A 13,495-nucleotide genomic window follows, 5' to 3' on the forward strand; every position below is an offset into this window, starting at 1 on the left:
TTTGTTCCTCCCTACCATGAGAGAACTCACGCTCTCTCTCAAATAAATAAAGCTTTAGTTAATTAATTACTTAATTAACGTTCATATCATATAGTTGCTCTACCACCAAAGTACTGTTAGATCCCACAAATTTGCACCTTGAGAATTGAAGATGACCAAACATTTTGGGTCAGTCCATCCTTAAAATTAATAAATTGACACTTGAATATATGAAACTTCTGCTTCAGAAGAGATTTTAACTAAGAGTAAGCAAAACAAAGAAAAGTAAAGAAACAAATTCAAGAAAGGAAAAAACAAAGTACTGAGATAAAAACATGAAGTTTCATTTGTACCAAACTCTAAATGTGTTAAAATCACTGTGGAATTTATATTCATAAGCAGACAAATTCAGAAAAGACAAATATGACTAACCTCCATAGCTGCAAGGAAGACTAAGCCAATATTCTGGAAGAGTTTTCTGTTTCATCTTTTATTTCTAGAATAGTGCCTGTATTGGAGTAATTTTAAGTTTCTTTTCTTTCTTTTTTTTTTTTTAAGATTTTATTTATTTGACAGAGAGAGATCACAAGCAGGCAAAGGGGTGAGGGGGAAGCAAGTTCCACGCTGAGCAGAGAGTCTGATGAGGGGCTCAGTCCCAGGACTCTGAGATCATGACCAGAGCCAAAGGCAGAGGCTTTAACCCACTGAGCCACCCAGGTGCCCTAATTTTAAGTTTCTTACAACTTCTGAAAATATTCAGTTTTTCATAAGTGCATCTCTTCGGGATCACTGTAAACAAATTGCAGATTACTTACTGCATCAGTTCTTTTTTTTTAAGATTTATTTATTTATTTATTTGACAGAGAGATCACAAGTAGGCAGAGAGGCAGGCAGAGAGAGAAGCAGGCTCCCCGCTGAGCAGAGAGCCTGATGGGGGGGCTTGATCCCAAGACTCTGAGGTCATGACTTGAGCCGAAGGCAGAAGCTTTAACCCACTGAGCCAGCCAGGCGCTCCAACTGCATCAGTTTTTTGTTTTGTTTTGTTTTTTTAGATTGTGTTTATTTATTTGACAGACAGAGATCACAAGTAGGCAGAGAGGCAGGCAGAGAGAGGGGGGAAGCAGGCTCCCTGCTGAGCAGAGAGCCCAATGCAGGGAATGCAGGGCTCCATCCCAGGGCTCTAGGATCATGACCTGAGCCAAAGGCAGAGGCTTTAACCCACTGAGCCACCCAGGCGCCCCAACTGCATCAGTTCTTAACAGTGTATTCTACAACGCTGGAAGCTTTGTGGGTTGGTTTTTTTTTTTAGCTTTTATTATTGAAATATATTTGAAATACAATGTTATATTCATTTTAGTTATACAACATAGTGATTTAACAATTGTATACATTATTCAGTGCTTACCGCATTAAGTATAATTTATCACCTGTAACCATAGAAAGTTATTACAGTATTACTGACTCCATTTCCAGTGCTGTACTTTTCATCTTCATGACTTACTTATTTTATAACTAAAAGTTTGTACCTCTTAATCTCCTTCACCTGTTTTGCCCATACTCCCAACCCTGTCCACTCTGGCAACCACCAGTTTCTTCTCTGTATTTATGAGTCTCTTTCTGTTATTTGTTTGTTCATTTATTTTTTAGATTCCACATCTCAGTGAAATCATATGATATTTGTCTTTGTCTTATTTCACTTAACATGATACCCTGTTGGTCTATCCATGTTGTCACAAATGCCAAGATCTCATCTTTTTTATTCCTCTATTGGTGGATACTTGGGTTGTTTCCATATCTTGGCTATTGTAAATAATGCTGCCAGTAGGGGCACTGACTGGCTCAGATGGCTCTTGATCTCGGGATTGTGAGTTCAAGCCCCATTTTGGGTGTAAAGATTACTAAAAAAAAAAAAAACCCTGCCATAAACATAGGGGTACTTCTTTTCAAATTCATGTTTTCATTTTCTTAAGTAAATACCCAGTAGTGGAATAAATAGATTATATGTACAACCCCGAAAGTTTTAGGGTTTTAACCCTATGGGCCAAAAGTTAAGCTACTAATCATTGTATTATGAAGAGTGTAGTATAATTCACAGTTATTTGTCACTCAGCTGTAATTTGTCACTCTATACTTGACTACTTCTTAATGAAATACTTAAGTCCCATGTCTGAGTCTTATTTATGAATGAAGGAATGAATGCCAGTCATATACATAGTGTAAATTATCAAGTAAACTTTGAAAAGTATTCATTTAGCTATTACTGAACTTGTTTGACTCTGATGAAGCTGGGGTAACAGGGTAAGAAGGTATGTCAGGGTTTCTATCCTAAATTTGCTTGTATGGTCTAGTAGTCAACTTGGGAGTTGTACACATGTAAATAAATAAGTGTAATTTTTTTAAAACTATAATAAAAACATGTCCTGATAAATATTTATATGGGATTCAGAGTGTTTTATTTATTTCTTTTTAAAGATGTTATTTATTTATTTGACAGAGAGAGAGATCACAAGTAGGCAGAGAGCCAGAAGCAGGCTCCCTGCTGAGCAGAGAGCCCAATGCGGGGCTGATCCCAGGACCCTGAGATCATGGCTTGCGCTAAAGGCAGAGGCTCTACCCACTGAGCCACCCAGGCGCCCTTCCCAGGGTGTTTTAAAGAACAAGGGAATAATAGCGACAATACAGGCATTTGTTAAAATAATTGTTAAGGTAATTTGTCCTACTAAAGATTGAAATGGGGGCCCCTGGGTGGCTCAGTTGTTAGGCGTCTGACTTCAGCTCAGGTCCTGATCCCAGAGTCCTGGGATCGAGCCCCACGTCAGGCTCCCTGCTTAGCGGGAAGCCTGCTTCTCCCTCTCCCACTCCCCCTACTTGTTTTCCCTCTCCCACTTTGTCTGATTCTGTCAAGTAAATAAATGCAATCTTTAAAAAAATTTTTTTAAAAAAGATTGAAATGTAAGATTTATTAACCATGTAATAATGAAATTTAGCATATTCTTCTAGTTGTAGCAAACTGCTCCTGCAGTATTTGGGTCTCTGAGACATCATACTTCGTTACAATACAAGCTGATTGATCAGTGTTCTCCATGGAGAGAATCCTTACTTTAATAATAAAAGGGAAAAATAATTTAATACATTGAAAATTGCCAAGACATTTCTGAAGAGCCCATTTTCAGATTTTAACACTGAAGTAGTGTAGGGCACCTGGGTGGCTCAGCTGGTTAAGTATCTGCCTTCAGTCCAGGTCATGATCTCAGGGTCCTGGGATCGAGCACCGCATCAGGCTCCCTGCTCAGCAGGGAGTCTGAGTCTCTCTATCTCTTTCTTTTCTCTCTTCCTCTCCCCAATACTCATTCTTTCTCTCTCAAATAAATAAATTCTTTAAAAAAAAATGAAGTCATGTAAAAGTATATACCGAATATGCATATCTAAGTAATCATACTTTAGCTTTTCATCTTGCTTTCTCCTTACCTCTATGCTGTTAATACCCTTACATAAGAAATGAAAAGCCAAGATGAGTGTGAAGGTGAGCAGGTGGAACCAGCAGAAACTCTTGGGTCACTCAAGATGCCTTAGCCACAGTTTGACTTTGAGTATCATACGTGTCTTTGTTACAGGAGGATGGACATAACAGTAAATATAGGAAATAATTAACAGGAAAAAACTGAACATTGTGAGATTGATTTTTTTTAACAATGGGCTGAAGGGATTTTTATTTCTCTTTATTTTAGTCTGTCAAAATGAACGGCTGTGAAGAATATGGTGAAGAAAAGGTAAAAAGTGAAAGGTAAGAAAATAATCTTTTAAAGTATAACGATTCCATTCCTTTTTAGAAGTGCCATGAAAGGGGCACCTTGGTGGCTCAGTGGGTTAAGCCTCTGCCTTCGGCTCAGGTCGTGATCCCAGGGTCCTGGGATCGAGTCCTGCATCGGGGTCTCTGCTTAGCAGGGAGCCTGCTTCCTCCTCTCTCTCTTTGCCTGCCTCTCTGTCTACTTGTGATCTCTGTCTGTCAAAGAAAGAAAGAAAGAAGTGCCATGAAGATTTCCATTTAGATATTGCTTTTGAAATTAATTTATTCTTTTCCAATAAAAGGAGAATATTTGACTAAATTATGGACCTACACTTGAATATTAAGATTATTCTTAAAATACAGTTACAAGGAGGTTCTACTGACATGTGATAGTGTGTTTAGTAAAACATCCCTCCAAAAAATAAGTATATCCTTGACCATGGGAAAACTGAAAGAAAGGTCTAAAAGGGAATGTGCCGGGGCGCCTGGGTGGCTCAGTGGGTTAAAGCCTCTGCCTTCGGCTCAGGTCATGATCCCAGAGTCCTGGGATCGAACCCCGCATCGGGCTCTCTGCTCAGCAGGGAGCCTGCTTCCCTTCCTTTCTCTCTGCCTGACTCTCTGCCTACTTGTGATCTCTGTCTGTCAAATAAATAAATAAAATCTTAAAAAAAAAATAAAAGGGAATGTGCCAACAATGATGATAGTGATTATCTTCTAAAAGGGTTAAAATATAGCCAAATAAGATAAGAAACATTTTAAAATCCCAAAATTTTGTCTCTTGTTGAAAACAGTCTCAAATACAAAAGAGGATTTGTCCAAATACCTTGTTTAGTGTTTTTTAAAAAAGTTATACAAGGGGTGGTTAAGCCTCTGCCTTCGGCTCAGATCATGAGCTCAGGGTCCTGGGATCAAGCCCCGCATCAGGCTCTCTGCTCAGCGGGGAGCCTGCTTCCCCACCCCCCCACCTGCCTCTATGCCTACTTGCAATCTCTCTCTGTCAAATAAATAAATAAAATCTTAAAAAAAAAAAAGTTCGGGGCACCTGGGTGGCTCAGTGGGTTAAACCCTCTGCCTTCGGCTCAGGTCACAATCCCAGGGTCCTGGGATGGAGCCCTGCATCCGGCTCTCTGCTCAGCGGGGAGCCTGCTTTCCTTCCTCCCTCTCTGCCTGCCTCTCTGCCTACTTGTGATCTCTGTCTGTCAAATAAATTTAAAAAAAAAAATTTTTTTTTAAAGTTATACAAATCAGTTGGCCAACAAAGTGAGTGTACATAAATAAGTTTTGCCCCATATTAGATAATAACCTAACAAAGGGAGCTACTTACATTTTCCTAGAAAAGCAAATTGACAGTACTTTACTTTTGACTAAATAAAATTAAAGGGGTACATATTATTAATGTAGAAATGCATACAGTTTAAATTTAAAAGATTAGGGGTTCCTGGATGGCTCAGTGTCTGCCTTCAGCTCAGGTCATGATCTCAGTGTCCTGGGATGGAGCCCTCCATCTGGCTCTCTGCTCAGCAGGAAGCCTGCTTCTTCCTCATATTCCTGCTGCTTGTGTTCCCTCTCTCCCTCTCTCTCTCTCTCTCTTCTCTCTGTCATATAAATAAATAAAATCACAAGTACATACATACATACATACATTTAAAAGATTAACAAATATCTGGGCCAGTGGCCAGTAATTGTAAAGATATAGACAGGCTCTACTCTGTTAGGCAGGGGAAGGGGAGGAAAAAGGAAGTGTAGATAAGTATATGTAATTTATTTGGGTGGCAGTTAGAAACACTATTAACATAAATTTTATCTGCAGATTACTAATTCTTAGATACTTTTTAATTTTACGATCTCTGAAATCATGTACAATCATCAATATTGTTTCTTAATGTAAACAACAGTGTATCTTGCAGGGATAGATGTCATAGATTGAAAGAACTGTAGTACCTAACCTTCAGTCTAGTAATTTGACTTCTAAGAAGTGCTCCTACTACAACATGTGTGCAAAAACATTTCTATAAAAGTTTCATTGCAAAATCATTTTTACTTCAAAAAAAAGGTAATATACACAAAATAAGTTAAGATATACTCACACAAGCACCCATGAAATACTAAAGCAGCTAATCAAAAGAATGAGAAAGAAGGTAATGGCTAATGGAAGGATCTCCAAACTATATCCTTACAGATAAAATGTACTTACTGGTGACAAAAGCAACCTCATGGATGCAGAGCTTGCAAATTAAATGTTAATTGTAACCCACAATTAGCTGGAGTAGAGGAAAACATCCGCCATCAAAGCAGCATAATTGCAGCCCTGTTATTGACGTCTGGGGAGAATTGTACATGTCTTGCTTTAGTGGTGTGTCCTACTGTCATCAGACAGATGTACTGCCTTGCTCCTCCTGAATATCAGAAAATGGAAAGATGTGTTCAGCCTTTTACATTATCCTTTTTCACCTCGTCACTAAACATTTCATTTGCCTAGATTCTCTTGCCTACCCGTCCGCCTTACTGGGGAGATGGCATCTACTGTGTACCCCTAAATAATGAGAACGTGTACTGTGCTTTATTACATTAAGTGAGTGCCCTGATACAGAAGTGTCCTTCTAGCTCCCCACTGTAGCAAAAAATGGATGTCTATCCATAGGGACCTCTATAAATAAATTAAGATACCGCCATGCAATACAATAGTAGGGAGCTATTAAAAAGACAAGAGAGGGTTGCCTGGGTGGCTCAGTTAAGTGTCCAACTCTTGATTTCAGCTCAGGTCTTGATCTCAGGGTAGTGAGTTCAAGCCCCACGTTGGGGTTCACGCTGGGCATTGAGCCTACTTAAAAAGGGAAAAAAAAAAAAAAAAAGATGAGCTATTCTCACACAATTGTAATGGGTTATCCACACTGAAGGGCGGAAACCAACCACTCTCTATCCCAGAGAGGACTCCTTCAATCTAAGGTTCAAGACAGGTTTTGTTTGAGGATTAATTTTAGACTATATTAAACAATTCTATACTTGAGTTTAATTTCCAATCACCAATGAATTTTAGGAATTGTGGACTTGGGGTTTTTTTTGTTTTTTTTTTTTTTTTAAGATTTTATTTATTTATCCGACAGAGAGATCACAAGCAGGCAGAGAGGCAGGCAGAGAAAGGAGGAAGCAGGCTCCCTGCTGAGCAGAGTGCCAGATGCGGGGCTCAATCCCAGGACCCTGAGATCATGACCTGAGCCGAAGGCAGCGGCCTAACCCACTGAGCCACCCAGGCGCCCCTGGACTTGGGTTTTTTTAATCAGATGATTTATTTTTAAATATCATGAAATTGTAGTGGAAACAAAGGGATCAAGGACATAATATTTAAATTTATTTCAGGGACAAAACTGAATAAAATATTACCACTGTGTTTTGTTGTCATAGCTTAATTCAAAAGTCACAAGAAAGGAAGCCAGATGACGAGGACGAGATAACATGGGGAAGTGATGAATTGCCAATAGAAACCACAAACCATGAAGATTCCTATAAAGGCAAGAATTTTCTGAGCAATTTTCTCATCAAAAATAATAGACTGGGAGAGGGTGGTGGGGTTATGGACATTGGGGAGGGTATGTGCTATGGTGAGTGCTGTGAAGTGTGTAAACTTGGCGATTCACAGACCTGTACCCCTGGGGCTAATAATACATTATATGTTCATAAAAAAATTTTTAAAGAGTTAAAAAAAAATAGATCAAAAAAAGCGTTCAAAAGTTAGTTTTCAGAATATATGGATGTGTTATTTCACTGTATGTGTACATTATTTGTTTCCATACATAAGGTAAAATCACATAAACAAACATCAACATTCAGTTTTATAACTAGATATTTGCACAAGTGTAGGCTAAAATTCTCAGTGGCTTAAAGTAAAACACACAAATAAACATGTAAATAATTAGAAACACAAAGTCACACAATTTTGCCATTCTGGACAATAGTTGAGAAACGCATTTTATTTCTAATAAAATTGATAGAATAGCTCAAAAATAGGAAATTTTTTTTTTTTTTTTTTTTTTTTTTTTTAAAGATTTTATTTATTTGTCAGAGAGAGAGAGGAGAGCGAGCAAGCACAGGCAGACAGAATGGCAGGCAGAGGCAGAGGGAGAAGCAGGCTCCCCGCCAAGCAAGGAGCCCGATGTGGGACTCGATCCCAGGACGCTGGGATCATGACCTGAGCCGAAGGCAGCTGCTTAACCAACTGAGCCACCCAGGCGTCCCTCAAAAATAGGAAATTAATACCCTTGCATCTTAACCTCATTTTTTAAAACTAAGAGTCATTTGCTCTATCCTAGTACTGCCTCTTTTATTTTATAACTGAGGCAGTGGAGAAATGAGGCTCCATCTAGTGTATCATTTCTGTTTTTTTATAAAGGCAATGTTATATTAATGCAATGAAAGACATGGTTTGTAATCTGAAATCTTAGTTGTTAAAGGAAATTAATAGTTGTTAATTAAGTCTTAGTTGTTAAAGGAAATTAAAGTTGATTTAACACTTTTTCGATTTAGGTAAACTGTTGGTATCAGCGTTGGTGCTCTTGTCAAATTCTGTAGCCCATGCTCATCTCCAGCCCTTGGGCTCCTGTTGCCTTTACACTCTGTTCTATAAAAGCTTAGAGTTATTTTTTGTAAGTGTACTCTGTATTTACAACTAGCCTTCACCCCACCGGATATTCAGCTTCTTGAAGTATCTTGTACGGCTCTGTGTACCCCACAGAGCCAGTGTTATTGTTGCCTACCTAGTAGCTGCATCATCACAAAAGCTATACTTGTAGCTGCAAGACTATAGCAAGAACTCTCTCCTGCTTTTTTCCAGGATAATAGTTGCCTTCTGGTATAAGCAGTTTCCGTAGAGCAGGTCCTAAATTAGATACATACTTCTCCCAAGACACTGATGTCACTCATTTGATAAGCTCCTGGAGACCCCCCAGTTTTAATTTGTATTGAGAAAGCTTTCAAATGCCCAGGATACAGGCACTGAGTACCAAACCAGGGTAGAGAGAGGAGGCATCCGTGTTTCTAGTGCATGTCCCATTATAAGGAATTTGTGAAGCATCTCCCTTCATCTTTTCCCCAATGTGCTTGGAAGTTAATTTAAGTGCAAAGCAATACCAGGACTAGATATTTTGAAACTCTTCTAGAAACTGTAAGTACATGAGAGCCAAGAGCCTTAAGAATTTCTGAGCAGTCAGTGAGGTGTTTCCTTAAAAGTTGGGTACAAGGGCCTTGCTATATGGCCAAGATTTTATTGTGTTAATTGTAGGTATCTGCCTGCCTGTTCTCCTGCCTTATTAATTCTGAAGACTCTTGCTTTTGTAAAAATAGATGAGGTGAGAATAGGCTCAAATCCGTTCCCTTATTAGCTAAGTCACTTTGAGGGGGTTTTTTTGTTTTGTTTTGTTTTGTTTTTTTTAAACAACTGCTGTCGGTGCACCTGGGTGACTCTGTCAGTTAAGTGTCTGTCTTCAGTTTGGGTCATGATCTCAGGGTCCTGGGATAAAGCCCCACGTTGGACTCCCTGCTCAGCTGGGAGTCTGCTTCTCCCTCTCCCACTGCCACAACCCCCCCATCCTTGTGCTTTCTCTATATATAAATAAATAAATAAATAAATAAAATCTTTTAAAAAATCAACTATTGTCTCTTAGATCATCCCTTTCTGACAAATGAGGAGCTTGCTGCACTCCCAATCGTCAAAGTGCTCCCCTCTGGTAAATACACTGGTACCAAGTTGAAATCAGTCATTCAAACATTGAGAGGTTTATTAGATCAAGGAATTCCTTCTAAGGAGCTAGAGGTAAGTGGCTTCTGCCAATGTTTCTTTCCCAAACAAAGTTTTATGCAAAATTAGGAGAAATTTTTAAAATGTCCATTACTTTGCAACTTTACTTCCAACTAAGAGGCACCATCTTTTCCTATCCAGCAGAAAATTAATTCTCCCAATTAGGATCCTAGTTGTATTGTTTTAAAGAGATCTCCTTAACTGCTTTGGAGCTTGATAAATCTCTCCAAAGATTAACTTTCCTGCCTCAGAGTAGAGATAGACTTTTTTTTAAGTCAAGGGTCAATTCCAACCATTTACTAAACTTTATAATTAGAATACTGTTGATTTGGTTTATTTAGTAACAGTTTTAATATAGCTCCAGAAATATGCCCCTCTGTTCAGTGCAGTGGTTCAGAGCCCTTGCTCATGTGGTCTTGTTGGCAACGTCCATACTTACCACTAGGCCAAAGAGGAATGTAGCACCACTGTGGTTTTGAGGTTTACCTTGTTCATCTCCCTCAAACCATATGCTTGCTTTGCCCACTTCCTGAGCTTTTCATAACCACTAAAGTGAAAGGAGCTAACTTCTTTTGAGAGCTTCTGGAATGTAATAGATGCTTTGTGTTTAATATTTAGAATAATGTAAATCGCATTCATATATTGGAAACAATCTCACAATACTTCCTCTCCATTTTACAGCAATTTCTTCTTAAAGGCTTAAGTTTAAATGTCACCATTCCAAAGACCTGCCATCACAGCACTCTATAAAGTAGATCTTTATTTTTTTCCTAACATACAGCTTGTTAATTTCTTCAAAGCATTTATCACAGCATTTGTTTACTTCTTTACTGATTCTTTCTCCCAGTAGTCTGTAAGCTCAGGGAGAACCAGAATCATATCTCCTTTCTCACCACTGTATTCCTAGCACTTATTACAGTGTCCTGCATCTAGGAGGCATTTTCAATATATATTTGCGTGGATGGATGGATGAAGAGAAAAATGGGTGGATTAATGAGTGAATGAAAAGTGAAAGTTGGCTTTAAAAACCAACTATCTAGGACTATCTAACCACAACTCTGCCACATGGGATATTCTATGATCCCATAGACAATATTGTCAAGAAATTCTGCTCCAGCTCATTACTTTAAGCCAAAGTTGCTTTTATATTTTTTTCCTAAAATATAATTATAGATCTCTTTAAACTGAAATTTAAAATTAAGGTACAAATTCCAGCCTCACAAATTTAGTTGACTACGTGTTAAAGATATTTGCAACAATATATTTCAACAACTGGTGTATCAGATTAGTTTTGGGGTTTTAGACTCGCTTATCTTAACAGAACATACCTATTTCTTAACACTCAAAGTCTGCCCTGATCAGTAGCCAGTTTTACACCCTGCATATTTAAAGCATTTGCAATTGTTACTGAATTACGGCTTATCTCAGCAAATTTAACTTTATTTCCATTTTTTTCTTGCAGAATCTTCAAGAATTAAAACCTTTGGATCAGTGTCTGATTGGACAAACTAAGGAAAACAGAAGAAAGAATCGATATAAAAATATACTTCCCTGTAAGTTTAATTTGGCTTCAAATCAAATATATGTCTAATATAATTTGAACTGATTTAAAACTTTTGTGCTAGTTTACTCTATCTCTAACACAAGTGTGCACACACACACACAAACACATATTCAGATATTTATATCAGTAACAAATACATTTAGATATACAATGTAAATTCCTTTTTAAAATATATATTCTGAAAAATCAAATTTTGGCTATATCCTATTCAGACATTCATGGATTTTGCAGCATAGTATTAGAAATTAATCAGTGATGCCAAATCAGTAGTTTTATTATTTTTAAATATTTATTTATTTATTTGAGAGAGAAAGAGAGCATGCACATGTGTGAGGAGAGGGAAGGGACCGAAGGAGAGGGAAAGGGAGAGAATCTCAAGCAGACTCCCTGCTAAGTGCAGGGCCTGAGCTCTACCTCATGACTCTGAGATCATGACCTGAACCAAAATCAAGAATCCAATTCTTAACTGACTAAGCCACCCAGGCACCCCAAATCAGTAATTTTTTTTTTAAAGATTTTATTTATTTATTTGACAGACAGAGATCACAAGTAGGCAGAGAGGCAGGCAGAGAGAGAGGAAGGGAAGCAGGCTTCCTGCTGAGCAGCGAGCCCGATGCGGGACTCGATCCCAGGACTCTGGGATCATGACCTGAGCCGAAGGCAGCGGCTTAACCCACTGAGCCACCCAGGTGCCCCCCAAATCAGTAATTTTAAGGTCTTCTTAAAAATATGAATTGGGGGGCATCTGGGTGGCTCAGTGGGTTAAGCCTCTGCTTTCAGCTCAGGCTCAGGTCGTGATCTCAGGAAGCAGGGAGCCTGTTTCCCCCTCTTTCTCTGCCTGCCTCTCTGCCTACTTGTGATCTCTCTCTCTCTCTCTCTCTCTCTCTCTCTGTCAAATAAATAAATAAAATCTTTTTTTTTTTTTTAATATATGAATTGGGGCGCCTGGGTGGCTTAGTCAGTTAAGCATCTGCTTTCCGCTCAGGTCATGATCCTGGGGTCGTGGGATCGAGTTTCACATCGGGCTCCTGGCTCAGTGGGGAGTCTGCTTCTCCCTCTGTCTGCTGCTCCCCCAGCTTGTGCTCTCTCGCTGTCTCTCTGACAAATAAATAAACAAAATCTTTTTTTAAAAAATATGAATCAGCTTCTACAGGAAGGAGTGCCTAGTTGGCTTGGTTGCTAGACTGTATGACTCTTGATCTCAGGGTCATGAGTTCAAGCCCTACATTGCATGTGGAGCCTTCTTTAAAAAAAATAAATTTAAATTTTTTTTTAAAAATTGTCATTCATGAATTCACTTCAACATGAGCAGTTTCTTAGTTCATGTGTCACACCAACATCTATTTATTCCACTCATTCTAACTTCAGAGAAATTTCTATGATACATTATACACGCATGTGGCTGCAGTGGTATCAACAATGGTACTACCAAGTTGCATAGAGTTTGAATTGTTCAGATATTAGCAGGAAAAAGGGGAATTTTTTTTTACCGCATTTTACTAATTTCACCAATCAACGTGATTTTTTTAATATATAGGGATATAGCCAAAATATTAATGTCTAGCAACTTTTTTTTTAAAGCAACTTCTTACAGTAGTCATCAGCCATATTTATATATATCAGCACACTGGGTTCCACCGTGTCTGATACAACAATCCTTTCTTTACCAGGAAGTCATAAATTCAAAAATAAATAGAATAGTGGCAAATCATGTAATAAATAACAATACAACTGAATTTTTTCAATCAAGTTGTAAGACAAAAAATTTATTTTGGAAAACTTCCTGTGAAAACTGAATCTTAGCATTTTAAAATGAAATCAATAATGGTTCAGCATAAAGTAGGTAGGAATTATTTCAGCACCACCCCCCAAAATGTCCAAACTAGCCTCTCAAAGTCAGATGAGATAAGCCATAAATCTAAAACTACTGAGTGGATTTTTTTCCATGGACTCAGAGGTAGAAGTCAAGTAATTGAAGGGCAATTGATGGAGGATTTTGAAACACTACTGAAGTCGTAATTTGATAATCATAGAAATTACCAGTTAAATTTATAAATGTTTTAAATAGAAATGACTTTTGATTACATACAGTACATACTGATTAATTCTCTTGGACAAGTTGGCTTACATATAGTTTTCACTGGTTTGAAAATTTATATTTTGACTATGAAATTACAACCAGACAAAGATGGGGGCCTGTATGCCTGGAGAATAAAGTGAGTTACCTTTTTACTTACTGGGTTAATATTTTGGCTGCTGATTTAAAAGTATATAATTTAATTAGATGAACAAGAGGTAATTATGCCAATTATATTTGTAAGAAGTACTTTGATCGTTTGATTATAATACTAATTTTTATTTTATGAAATAATAT

The 13,495-nt window shown here is 38.0% G+C and overlaps 1 protein-coding gene across 10 annotated transcripts in view; it reads left to right on the forward strand.

Moving 5' to 3' along the window:
- The window catches only part of PTPN13 (protein tyrosine phosphatase non-receptor type 13), a 208,292-nt gene that overhangs the window by 185,853 nt on the left and 8,944 nt on the right, over positions 1–13,495 (forward strand). For all 10 annotated transcript variants that reach the window (XM_047717886.1, XM_047717888.1, XM_047717887.1 and 7 more), the window contains 4 exons: positions 3,708–3,763; positions 7,169–7,275; positions 9,424–9,572; positions 11,020–11,110. In XM_047717886.1, the coding sequence (XP_047573842.1) occupies positions 3,708–3,763; positions 7,169–7,275; positions 9,424–9,572; positions 11,020–11,110 (403 nt within the window). The remainder of the gene's footprint in view (positions 1–3,707; positions 3,764–7,168; positions 7,276–9,423; positions 9,573–11,019; positions 11,111–13,495) is intronic.

Source organism: Lutra lutra, chromosome 2 (assembly GCF_902655055.1).
Source record: "Lutra lutra chromosome 2, mLutLut1.2, whole genome shotgun sequence".
Classification (NCBI taxonomy): domain Eukaryota; kingdom Metazoa; phylum Chordata; class Mammalia; order Carnivora; family Mustelidae; genus Lutra; species Lutra lutra.